The sequence below is a fragment of the Elephantulus edwardii genome, unplaced genomic scaffold (genome assembly GCF_000299155.1).
Source record: "Elephantulus edwardii isolate Elephantulus edwardi_28Jun2011 unplaced genomic scaffold, EleEdw1.0 scaffold00129, whole genome shotgun sequence".
NCBI classification, from domain to species: Eukaryota; Metazoa; Chordata; class Mammalia; order Macroscelidea; family Macroscelididae; genus Elephantulus; species Elephantulus edwardii.
Genome location: NW_006399879.1, coordinates 6380629 through 6393896, shown reverse-complemented (window position 1 = coordinate 6393896; position 13268 = coordinate 6380629). Strand labels below are relative to the sequence as shown.

At 53.1% G+C, this 13268-nt stretch overlaps 1 protein-coding gene across 1 annotated transcript in view; it reads right to left on the bottom strand.

The window, feature by feature from the left end:
* RGS12 (regulator of G-protein signaling 12) overlaps window positions 1–13268 on the bottom strand; it is a 79339-nt gene that overhangs the window by 14611 nt on the left and 51460 nt on the right. Inside the window, exon 4 of the mRNA XM_006893661.1 lies at window positions 67–236. Within this exon, the coding sequence (XP_006893723.1) occupies window positions 67–236 (170 nt within the window). The remainder of the gene's footprint in view (window positions 1–66; window positions 237–13268) is intronic.

Sequence of the window (13268 nt, the reverse complement as noted above, 5' to 3'; positions counted from 1 at the left end):
GCCCTCCCTAGTCCAGGTGGCCCTGGCCTGTGCCCCGCGCCCTCCCGGCCAACAGCTCATCCTCACGGAGAAGTACTTCACGCCCACGGGGTCTTGCAGAAGGCGTTCAAAGGACACCGCCCAGCTGGCCACACGCCGGGCACGCAGGTGACGGCAGCTCTGCACGCTGGGGAGGCTGGCATTGCTGCTCAGGCTGTGGTGGCTCACGCAGTCCTTGAGGTCACCACCGTCCAGCTCTGCGGGCGATGGACACAATTGTGGCCCAGCCCCGCCTGGACACCCAGGGCCCCTGCCCCAGCATGCGAGCACAGTGTGGATGGGGACGTGGGGAGAGCAGGGGGAATCCACGCAGTCACAAACACACACACACACAGTGTGGACAGGACAGGGACGTGGGGTAGACAACACTTCCTGTACAGCAGACATCGTGTTGAGCACAAGCATGTGACCCCCGACACAGCAGTGTGGCCTGGGAGGGCCAGGGTCTCCAGCATGACTGGGCACTTGGTGGTGTCCCTCATCAGAACATCTGTGCATGGTGGCCACATCAGAGGCCCTGATCAGAGCCACGATGGCCTCGGGGGCTTCCTGGGTGTGAGAGAAAGGAAGCCAGGCCAGCCCACGCCCAGACCGAAGGGTCATAGTTCCTATGACGAAGAATGTCCCTTCTCTGCAAGGACAGCATGCCCCAGTGGAGATGGTCCTTTCAGGCCTAAGGAGACCTGGGGCAGAGGACAGTGGTCCACAGGTCAGCAGAAGCCCTGACGGGATGAGTGGTGTCCATCCTGGATGTTCCTGCCTTGCTTCTCACCTCTCCGGCCCCAGGGTCCCCATCCAGACCCACAGTGACTCAGGTCAGCCCTCCCTCCTCCCCTCTTCTCTCCCTCTTTTCTGTTCCTCCCTCTCCCTCTTCTCTGACACCGGGGGTCCAGAGAGGGTCATCTGACTGACTAGTGTCCAGAGGCATTGTGAAGACACTAACGCTCCCTAAATCACCGTGAACCAACACCCCCCAGTGGCTGTCAGGGAGCACGCTCTATTGGGGAGCACATTCTGCCGGGAGCACACTGTGCCGGGGAGCACACTGTGCCGGGAGCACACTGCCGGGAGCATGCTGTGCCGGGGAGCACTCTGCCGGGAGCATGCTGTGCCGGGGAGCACTCTGCCGGGAGCATGCTGTGCCGGGGAGCACTCTGCCGGGAGCACACTGTGCTGGGAGCACGCTTGGCCGGGGAGCAGCCAGTGGCTCCTGCTGTCCTCCGTCAGGTCCAAGCCTGTAAAAGTCAAGGAGGGGACTGTCCACCTTTCCTGCAGGACTGGTGGGAGTTTGGGGGTGGGAGCCTGTGGTCTGTCCACTAGGTGGTCAGCGCGTCCGACGCTGCCCTCAGTGCTCTGAAACGGCTGTCCTCTCACTGCTGTTGCGGGTTGTGTTGTGTTGTATTGTGTTGTGTTCACCCCACCGTGGACCCTCCACGGGCTCCCGAGGCTGTAAGTCACGCGGGGTGGGGATTCGAACCCCCGGAGGTGCTGCCCCTGGGCTGCAGTGCAGCCCCCACAGGCTGCATCACCAGAGCGCCCAAAACACTCCCCAGTAGCCTTTTACGTGGTGCTAGACAACCAGAGGCCAGAACTTCCTGTCCGAACGTAAACAGGGACATTCTGAAGATCAGTTAAAAAGGCCAGCGGGGCAGGTCTAGTCCTGAGCGTCACATGACAGCACAGAAGCTGGGGTGCTGGTATGTGGGTGGGGCCGTCTGTCCATTCACCATGAGGAGTGCTTCCTATCAGTGGGGGGCATGGGGGGAGGGAGAGGTCCCTGGAAGCTAATCACACAGAAATCCGTCCTTCCAGCGCGCACCCAAATAAACCCCACCTGGACCGAAGATTTAAACATGGAAACAAAAATCTGAGAAATGCTAGAAGAAAGCCGTTAAAGCCTCGCTCAAGCTGCAGGATTGACAGTTGCCTCAGACACACGTGAAGTTGGGCTGTGACTAGGGAGCCCCAGGAAGAATTAGGCTTGTGCAGGGTGGTTGGCGGTGTGCTGCACGGTCCTGGGGGTTTTGCAAGGTTCGGGGGGGGCAGGTACTGCAAAGTCCACGGGTTGCTGCAAGGTGCCAGGGGGGTTGCTGCTGCAAGGTCCCGGGACTGTCAAAAGCAAAAGCAGGTCTGTGGGTGGAAGCGCAGCCAGCTGCTTGGAGGCAGGATGGAGAGGTGTCATCTCTGGGCAAGCTGTCAGGAGGGGTCAGTCCCTGGAGAAAGACCTCACACTGGGGAATGGTGGCCAGTGGAGAGAGGAAGGCTCTGCAGCAGGACTGCCACAGGCTACGACAGACTGAAGCCCCACAGAGGCTGTGAGGATCCACAGGGTCCCCAAGGCTTCCTCCTGCGGCACACGGTGCCCCTGGGAGCTGGAAGCAACTGAGGGCACCCACCACCAACCCAGAAGGCGTGACGCCATGGTCGGAAACAGCAGGGGAGGGCAGCTCTCAAAGGAAGACAGAGCCACAGGCAGGAAGCACACTGGCTGATGAGAAAGGAGATTCTGGGAATCGCGAGAATAAAAACGCCACAAGTCAAGCCCTAAGGCAAATGGCAGGGTGCAAGGATGCACAGGACAGTGAAGATGATGTGAAGGTCCCCGACAGACAGTGGGGGCCACATGCACCTCAGCATTGTGAGAGACGGCATTCCTCAGGCTCCTGCGGGCCCTGGGCACAGACCAAGGTGTTGGGATGAGGTGCTGGCTCGTTAGAAAGGGTGTGCGTCAGGGCCGTGTGTGTCAGGGCTGTGCCCGGTCCCCAGAACCACTCAAGCTGTGCACTGAGCAAACCACCGGGAAGCCGGACAATTTGAAGCAGCATGCAGACAGTACCCTGACTGACGTGGACGACAGACCTGCTTTCTGGAAACGGAGACTAGAAATGATTAGTCAAGATCAAAGACTACAACCTTTAGTAACGGGTCACACATAAACAAAGTTCTCACAACTGGACCGAAAGGCATCCTCACGGCGACGGGGAAAAGACACACTGTCAAAGACTTCATTTCACCTGGATCCACAATCTATGTTCCTGGAAGCAGCAGCCAAGATAGTAAACGATACACTGAATGGGGCAAATCAGCAGTAAGATGTCCTTAAAGGAAGCTCGGGTGGCCTAGTGGCAAGAAGCTGCACTGCAATCCCAGAGGTATAAGGTTCAAATCCACCAGATGGTCTGCTGGAGAAGGAAGGGCAATCTCCTATACCAGTCAGATCCGATTTGTAAAAAAAAAAAAAATTAAAATTAAAAAATATGTCTTTAAAGTGTAAAAAAGAAAAGGTGTCACACTGGGAACTGAAAGAGCACCCAACCCAAACCACTGTTATTTTTTATTGCCTCATATGGACGGGGAAACTCGGGCTGCTCCTTGGAGACAAGGATTTTGATGTCTCACCTCACATAGTTTGGGCATGTTGTCAGGAAGGACCAGGCCTTGGAGAAGGACATCATGCTTGAGGGGCAGAGCAGGAGAGGAAGACCCTGGGTGACGGGTGGATACAGTGACTGCGGCTGTGGGGTCAGGTGTGCCAGAGACGGTGAGGTGGACTCAGGATAGGGCAGGGTTCAGAGCTGCTTTTCATAGGGTCACTATGAGTCGGAGTCGACTTGATAGCACATAACAGCAACAACAACATATAGATATATCAGAACATAGCACATGATCAAACACATCCACAGAGAACTGCCAGACATGCAGGCTGGGTTTAGAGGAGGCTGTGGTCCTAGGGATCTTATAGCTGATGTTAGATGGATCTTGGTTGAGAGCACAGAATACAAGAATGTCTATCTGTGCTTCATTTACTAAGCAAAGGCATTTGCCTGTGTGGGTCACAACAAACTGTGGCTGACTCTGAGAAGAATGGAAATCCCCGAACACTTGATTGTGCTTTTGCAAAACCCATACTTGGACCAGGAGGCAGTTGTCAGAACAGAGCAAGGAAACATTGCATAGCTCAAAATCAGGAAAGGTGTACACCAGGGATGCTTCCTATCTCCATATCTTTCCAATCTGTATGCGGAACAGATCATCCGGAGGCTGGGCTCTATGAGGAGGACTGTGGCATCAGGATTGGAGGAAGACTCATCAACAACCTGTGTTAGGCAGGTGACACAACCCTGCTTGCCGAGACTGAGGACCTAAGGCATTTTCTACAGAAGGTCAAGGACTGCAGTCTTCAATATGGATTGAAGCTCAACATCAAGAAGACAAAGATTCTCACCACTGGTCCGATTGGCAGCATCATGATAGAGGGTAAAGAGACTGAGATTGTTAACAGCTTCAATTTGTTTGGCTCCACAATCAATACTTTTGGTATCAGCAGCCAGGAAATCAAAAGACTAATTACATGAAGAAAATCTGCTGTCAGGGACCTCTCCAGAGTACTGAAGAGCAACAGTGTCAGTCTGGAGACTAAGGTGCACCTGATCCAAGCCATAGTATTTGCAATTACTTGCTTGTTATCAGAAAGCTGGACAATGAGTAGGGATGATAGAATTTATGTCTTTGAGCTGTGGTGCTGGAGAAGAGCATTGAATATACTATGGACTGCCAGGAGAACAAACATGTTCATGAAGCCAGGCTGCTCCTTGGAGGCAAAGATTCTGAAGCTCCATCTGACATACTTTGGGCATATCTCAAGGAGGGATCAGTCCTTGGGAGGGTGGAGGGACAGCACATGAGAGGAAGACCGTGGATGAGATGAATTGACTCAGTGACTGGGGTCATGGGGGTGGGCATGTGGGGAGATGACGTGGCACAGGACAGGGCAGGGTTCAGAGCTGTTGTACACAGGGTCGCTATGAATCACCAGCGACTTGACAGCATTTCACAACAAGAAGAACCAGTGGTAACGAAGGAAGAAGTTCAAGCTGCACTGAAGGCATTGGCAAAAAATAAGATCCCAGGAATCGACAGGCTACCAATTGACATGTTTCAAGTGACACAACTCTGGGTGTACTCAGTGTGTGTGTGGAAATTTGGAAGACAAATAACTACCTGGCGGACTGACTGGAATAGGTCCAAATTTGTTCCCATTCCCAAAAAAGATGATTCAACTGAATGTGGAAATTAACAAACAGTAGTATGCTGTGTAAGCAAAATCTTGCTGAAGACTATGAAAAATCAGCTAGAAGAGTATATTGACAGACAGAGACCAGGAATTCAAGCTGGATTTAGAAGCGGCCACGGCACCAGGCATATAACTGCTCATACCAGACAGATCTTGGCTAAAAGCAGAGGATCCCAGAAGGATGTCTGTGTTTGACTGTGAGGGTCCTAACAAGCCGTGGCTAACGCTGAGAAGAATGGGGATCCCAGAACACTTGATTGTGTTCCTGAAAAATCTACACCTAGACCAGGAAGCTGTTGTCTGAACAGAGCAAGGGAACACTGCACGGTGTAAAATCAGGGAAGATGTGTGTCAGGGTTGTAGCCTTCCTCCACACCGACTCGATATATATGCTGAGCAAATCATTGGAGAAGCTGGACCCTATGAAAATGCACGTGGCATGAGGACTGGAGGCTAGGATGGTGAAACTCCACCTCATATACTTTGGGCATGTTGTTAAAGGGAGCAGCCTTTAGAAAAGGACATCATGCCTTTGATGTATATTGTCCCTCTGGCTGTCCATCTGTTGTGACGGGGGTCAGTGTAAGAAAGAACCCCAGTTAGACGGACTGGCGCAGCGAGTGTCCCAACGGGCTCAGCCGATGACGGATGGTGAGGTGAGACAGTGCAGGGCAGGGTTCAGATGTGTTGTCTGCAGGTCACTAGGAATTGTACGCAGGCCACTTGATGGCACGCATGACCAAGAACACATGGCTATGAAAGCTGGGCAGAGAGTAAGGAAGACAACAGACTTGAACTTGTGGGTGAAGAGGACGGACAGATCGCCAGAGGGTAAAGCAGCCAGGTGGTCCCTGGAAGCCAGAGTCGAGAGCTGCCTTGTTCATACTGCTCGTGCCGTCCTGAGGGGCCAGCTGCCAGCCAAGGACATCACCCTTGGTAAAGCGGAGGCTCGGGGGGCGGGGGACGCAGGGACGTGGAAGCTGTGGCCATGGCTCAGACACACACAGGTTGAGGGGATGGTGAGGAACGGGTGCGTGACTCCTGCACATAAGGTCGCTGGGAGTCACAACAGATGGACAGCCAGAGGGACAATATACATCAAAGGTTGGCGGTTCAGATCCACCCAGCGGCTCCACACAAGAAAAGTCCAGGTAGGCTGCCTCAGCCGAGATGGTCCTAGGGGCCCGCAGGGAGGACCCCCTCAGAGCCTCCGGCCTCTGCAGAGAGGGCCCCACAGAGAGAACCCCATAGGAAGGATCCCACAGGGAGGACCTGCAGAGCGGGTCCTGCAGCGCTTCTGCCGTCCTGTTCCACTTGGCGTCACTACAGTCAGAACAGATTCCCAGACAGTGCACAATGCGGACACAGATTAGCAAGGAGGTCACGCCACACCCTCCTCTCCTCTGACCACTGCCTGGTCCCTCTGCACTGGACAACGCCCAGCCTCTTCACTCTGACCTGCGACTCGGCCACTGCACTCAGTGGGCTTCCAGACACTCACAGCCACTGAGCATGGGGGCCGAGGCCTTCTTATTGTTGGTCCACCAGCCACCACCAGCCGGGGCTGACCTCAGACCCTGGTCCTTCCTGAGCCACATGCCAGGCCACCAGCCAAGTGCCCACCCATTGCTCTGAGACAATTGTGTCAGCAGGCACACCGGTGCCCAGTGTGGAAAGACAGCAACATGACCAGCCACGTGGACGCTTCCCAGGACACAGGACACAGCGGGACCCTCGAGGGGACACTGGGCACTGACCGCAGGCATGGCTGACGGTGCATGTCAAAGTCCGGGCACCTGGGACCACTCCCAGAAATGCAAGCTCTCCTCCAACATCACCACCCAGCATGAAACTCAAAATGCACCACCTCCCGGGGCTCTGTGGTGACAGGACTGGACAGTGCCTTCCCTACCCTGAAGGCAGCACCAAGGAAGATGGTCCAAGCCATGGACTGGGCCTCTGCAGTCAGCAGGTGGCCACCCCATGCTCAGGTTCTGAGCCCCTGGTCCCCCCACGCCCCCTCAGCCTCTGCGCACAACCTAGCCTTGTGGTCGCCCTGACCCAGGGGATGCAACAGCACTGTCCACGGTGCCCGTCCACGGCGCCCGTCACAGCGCCCATCCACAGTGCCCATCCACGGTGCCCGTCACAGTGCCCGTCCATGGTGCCCATCCACAGCGCCCGTCACAGTGCCCATCCAAGGCGCCCGTCCACGGCACCCGTCCACAGTGACAGTGCTGTGCGTCACTGAGTTGCTGCCTGGCCACATCAGTTCCATGTCTGCAGGACGCTGGGGCATCGCCCAAGGTCTGAGGTCAGATGCACCCACCACTGCATACCGCCTCCCACCCGTCTGACCCCAACTAGCAAAAAGGCTCCCGTCACAGCCTGCCCACAGCTGGACCAACGAGTGACCAAAGGGAAACCCAGCAAGTGAGTGACCCTGGGCCAGGCCAGCGAGTGAGTGACCACAGGGAAACCCAGTAAGTGAGTTACCCCAGGCCAGGCCAGCAAGTGAGTGACCATGGGCCAGGCTGGTGAGTGAGTGACCATGGGACAACCAGGCCAGCCTAGTGAGTAACACCAGACCAGGCCAGCGAGTGAGTGACCACAGCCCAGGCACCCACAAGGATGCCCGGCATGCCGCGGCAGCCTGTCCCAACCATGAAGATACCAGGGCAGCCTTACCTGGGTGCAGCTGGTAGGAGCCGCTGTGATGCCACCGGACCACATACTTCCAACTGTTGCCTGGAAACCAGCCCTCTGACCCCATGCCGTGCTCAGCCGGGGCTGCCCAGGGAGCCCCGGGCCAGGGCGCTGGCCTCGGCCGGGGACATGGTGGCTCAGCTCACTCTCTCAGGGGGTCAGCCGGGCCGGGGTCCGCAGGGAGCCTGGAGGAACAGAGGCAGCGCGTCCCCTTTCCAGCTCCCAGCGGCAAGGACGGCACTTTGGCTCCAAGCTCCAAGCTCCGGCAGCGACATGCATAATTCAGGGCCGACCTTTAGCCGGTGCCGCCGGGGCTGATGCAGGGGTCTGTGAATTATTGAAGGCGGCAGCCGGCTCGTCAGGTAACCGTGCACCCAGCGATGACAAAGCCCGACGCCCTGCCTGCCACGCTCCTGTGAGAGCAACTTCTAACCTCCCGTCCACTCGTCGCTTCCACAGAAATCGAGACTCGAATCCCCTGAAATCAAACTCATTTAGCTGCACCGGGCAGGCAGGTGACAGACGGTGTCCCTCACTGTCACATGCATGGCGGCAAAGTCTGTCTGTGGACAGAGCCAATGTCCTGACCCGTTCCTGGATTTCCTCATCCCTGTGAGATCTGGGGAGTTTTTCCAATGAGAAGCTGACTGCCCAGACTGGGCAGCGCCAGCGAGGCCAGCAGCAGCCCTGCCCAAAGGGAACCCGGGGGAAGGAGCCCTGTGTGGGGACATCACAGGGTTCCGGGCAGCCCCACATGTTAGTGCACCGGCATCTGAGGCCAGCTCGCTGCCTGCCCGGCTCCCCAGGGAACCGGAGCCAGCCCTGCCCCCAGGAAGGGGTTCTCTCCTGCCCTGTGAGGGGTGGTTCTCAGGGTCCCACGGGCACCGCGAACAGGGCTGGCCACTTTCTGAAAGGGCCAACAATGAGCTTGTTCAGCTCTGACAGGCATTCGTCATGGTTTCTGTCCAATGACTCAACTCCACATCACAGGACAAAGGCAGCTTCAGACAACCTGCAAAGGGACGGGCTTGGCTGTGCTCCAATAAAACTTTATTTACAAAGTCTGGCGGGGACCAGGCCGGGCCTGCAGGCAGAGTTGTGGAAACAAATGCAGCTTCTGACAGTGACTGTTAACAGGTCAATCACAACGCTTCCCCAGGAGAGGCAGAGACCTCCTGGGAAGGGTATAAGAGGAATCTTAGCCTCCACGGATCCTACACTCCTCCCAGGTGAGCCCTTCATGGGAGCTGCTGAAGTATCCAAAATAACCCTCCCACTGGAAGCCGAGGGCCCTGACCTCCAACCCTAGCCTAGTCCCAGCTCTGGCCCTTTACGGTCATGAGGTCTTGGAAAGTTACAGGATGTCTCTGTGGCCAGACCCTCGTCTGGGGAAGGAGCTCGAGTGTGGCTGTCCCAAGAGGCCATGGTGAGCACTGCTCCTGTCCACATGTCTGCTGGGTAACACTCAGCAATGGGGGCTGTAGGCGCAGGGAAAGAAAATGAGGAAGCTGGGGACTGAAGCCGGGCAGTGAGAGGTGTCCCAGGGGGATCCCCGGGCCTGTCCTGCACTTCCAGAACACCTGCTTGTGTCAGGTGAAACCTGGCCCCAAACGAGAGGCGGCCACTGGATCAGAACATGCCATCTGTGGGTTCAAAACCAGGACAGGTGTGTGTCAAGGCTGTGTCCTCTCTCCATACAAATCGTCTGAGAAGCTGGACTATGTGAAGAAGAATGTGGCGACAGGTCCAGAGACCCAGCAGCAACCTGCGTTATGAGGACAACACACCCTTGCTTGCGGAGAGTGAAGAAGACATGACATGTTTCCCACAACTGCACTCGGGGTTACGTCTCAGCGGCCAGGAGACAGAAATCCTCAGCCCTGGGCCAATAAGAAACATCACTGCAGATGGGCGAAGGACCGACGCTGTCAAGGATTTCACTCTCGGCGGAGCCGCCATCAACACCACAGCAGGAGCAGTTAGAAAACAAATGACGTTGGCCTAGTGGCAAGAAGCTGCACTGCAATCCCAGAGGTCCGAGGTTCGAATCCACCAGATGCTCTGCTGGAGAAGGAGGGGCAATCTCCTCTTGTACCAGTCAGATCCGATTTAATGGTACATGCACAAAAAAATAATAAAACAAAAAAAGAGAACAAATGGCATTACATTGGGAAGAGCTGCTACGAAATAGCTCTTGAAAGAGCTTTCTTATAAAGGCAACAAAAACCCAAGCTGTCACACTGGGGGCTAAGGTGCAGCTGACTGCAGTTGTGGTAGTTCAGTCGCCTCAGGTGCATGGGAAGGCTAGACCATGAGAACGGAAGGGGGAGGAAGAATCGGGCCTTTGTCGTGTGGTGCTGGAGAAGAAGGCGGAACACACTCAGGTCTGCCAAACAAACAGACTGAGCGGGCAGCCTGAGAACCACGGGAGGAACGAGTCTTAGAAAGGAGGGCGCAACTTCATCTCGCGTCCTTTGAAGGGGTCGTCAGGAGAGGGCCGCTGGCAATCAGGGACAGCCGTGACACTCGGGGACACATGGGCATGCACACGCCCACCATCAAGGAGACAGCGCTGCACTGCTGGACGTGAGAGGTCGCCTTGAGGGGGCGACAACTAACCACACCACAACCCCTTCCTCAGAGCCACAGCACCCTCCTCGCAGGGGGCAACTCTTCACTCTGCCTCATTTCAAGCTTGCAGAAGAGGTATGGGAATAAAAAGCCTCCCTTTGCTGGGGCCTCCATCTCCACATGTTCAAATGAACACACGCATGCACAAGCATGGGCATATGCACGCACACACGCACACGTGATTCTGCTGCACTATTATTTGAGACTAAGTTGCAGCCTGTATGGCCACTGGCCTACAGCCCGGTCCCTGCCCTGCAGCCTGCCCTCTGGCCTGCAGCAAGGCCCCTGGCCTGCAATAAGGAACCTGGCCTGCAGCCTGCCCCTGGCCTGAAGAACAGCACGTGGCCTGAAGCACGGCCCCTGGCCTGAAGCACAGCAGTGTGGACGGCTAGAAACAGGACATCCTTTTCCACAGCTCAGCAACATCTTCAAGACTGGCCACACGCAGATTTTACCAGTAATGTCCTTCCTGGAATGCTCCCCAACCCCGGACCAAATCCAGGGTCACTCAGCTGTCTTGTCTTCTTAGTCTTTCTTTTTAAAAAAAATTCAATGAATCTCATGCCCTACCCAGACTGACACGAACAGATGTAGAACACTTGAATAGACCCATCATAAAAGAAGAAATTGAGCAAGTCGTAAAAAGACTCTCCCACAAAATAAGTCCTGGACCAGATGGCTTCATGGTTGAATTCTACAAACATTCAGAGAAGGTCTATCACTGAGTCAACTTAAATTATTTCAAGAAATAGAAAAAGAAGGAACACGCCCAGAGTCATTCTATTAAGCACACATAACCCTAATACCAAAACCAGGCAAAGATACTACCAAAACAGTAAACTACAGACCAATATCTCTCATGAATATGTTGTTGTTGTTGTTAGGTTCTGTCAACTCAGGTATGACTCATAGCGACCCTATGAACCAAAGAGCTGAACCTTGTCCTGTCCTGTGCTATCTCACACTTCCTGACACACTAGAGCCCGCTGCAGAAGTCAGCATGTCAATCTAAATGACCAACCAGCTCATGAATATAGATGCAAAAATCCTTAACAAAATCCTGGGCAATTAGAATCCAACAGCACATAAAAAAAAAAAAATTCACCCTGACCACGTGGGATTCATTACAGGTATGCAAGGATGGTTCAACATAAGAAAAATAAATCAATGTAATTCGTCACATTAACAAAGCAAATAATAAGAACCACATGAGCCTATAATTGATGCAGAAAAGGCCTTTGACAAAATCCAGCACTGCTTCCTAATAAAAACACTCAGCAAAACTGGAATAGAAGGGAATTTCCTCAACATAGTGAAAGTATATATGTAAAACCAAGAGCCAACATCATTTCAAAGGAGAAAGACTAAAAAAGCATTCTCCTTGTGAACAGGGACCAGACAAGGATGCCCACTGTCACCACCCTTATTCAATATTGAGTTGGAAGCACTCGTGAGGACAATACAGCAAAAGAAGGAGGTAAGAGGGATCCGGATCTGCAAACAAGTGGTGAAACTGTGGCTCTATGCAGATAATGGTAGTGTATGAAGAAAACCCCAAGGACTCAACAAAAAAACTGTTAGAGCTAGTGGACCAATTTAGTAGAGTGTCAGGATACAAGATCAATATACAAAAGTCAGTGGGATTTCTCTACAGTAACAAAGAGAACTCAGAGAAGGAAACCAAGAAAACAATACCATTTACAATGTTGTTGTTGTGATGGTCTTTGAGTTGAGCACGACTCATAGTGACCATATGAACAAAAGGCCTGAAGCCCCTCTACAACTATTGACATTGATCAAAGTTCATAGAGTTTCCACAGGCATGTTATTTAGGAAGTGGATGCTACTCCTGTCAACCACAAACTGAGATATTTAGGCATAAATGTAACTACAGGCACAAAAGACCTACAAAGAAAACTACAAAACATTTTTGTAAGCAACAATGTAAGATCTAAATAAATGGGGAAATGTTTCCTGTTCTTAGATAGGAAGATTCAGTATAGTGTAAATCACAATCCGACCAAAAGCAATTTATATGTTTAATGCAATCCCAGTACAGATACCAAATTCATTCTTCAAAGAGCTAGAAAAGGCAATTGGCTAATTTATTTAGAGAGGAATGAGACCTTGAATAAGCAAAGCACTTCTGAAAAACAAGTATGAAGTGGGAGGCATAGCACTCCCTGATCTCAAAACCTACTACACAGCTGTAACCACCAAACAGCATGGTGCTGGTACAATGACAGACACTCAGACATGGAACAGAATCGAGAACCCAGAAACTAACCCATCTATCTATGATCAATTTTCTTATAATTTTGGGATAATCTTCAGCAGAGTTTTGCTTGCATGTGATATTAACGATACCGTTTTATAATTTCCACACTGTCGAGTCACCTTTCTTTGGAATGGGAACAAATATAGATCTCTTCCAGTCAGTTGGCCAGGTGGTTGTTCTCCAGATTTCTCGGCACAACTTGGTGAGCACGTCCAGGGCAGCGTCTGTTTGTTGAAATATGTCAATTGGTCTTCTATCCATTCCTGGACCTTGTTTTTGCCAATTCTTTCAGAGGAGCTCGAACTTCTTCCTTCATCACCACAGGCTCTTGCTCATACGTTGTTTCATGAAATTCCTCTGTGTCAGCCAATTCCTTTTGGTACATTGACTCTGCATACTCCTTCCACCTTCTTTTAATGCTTCCTGGATCATTTAATATTCTGTCCAAAGCATGCTTAAGTATAGCAACTTGAGGTTTGAATTTGTTCTTCAATTCCTTCAGCTTAAGAAATGCTGAGTTTGGCCACTTTTGATTTTTTT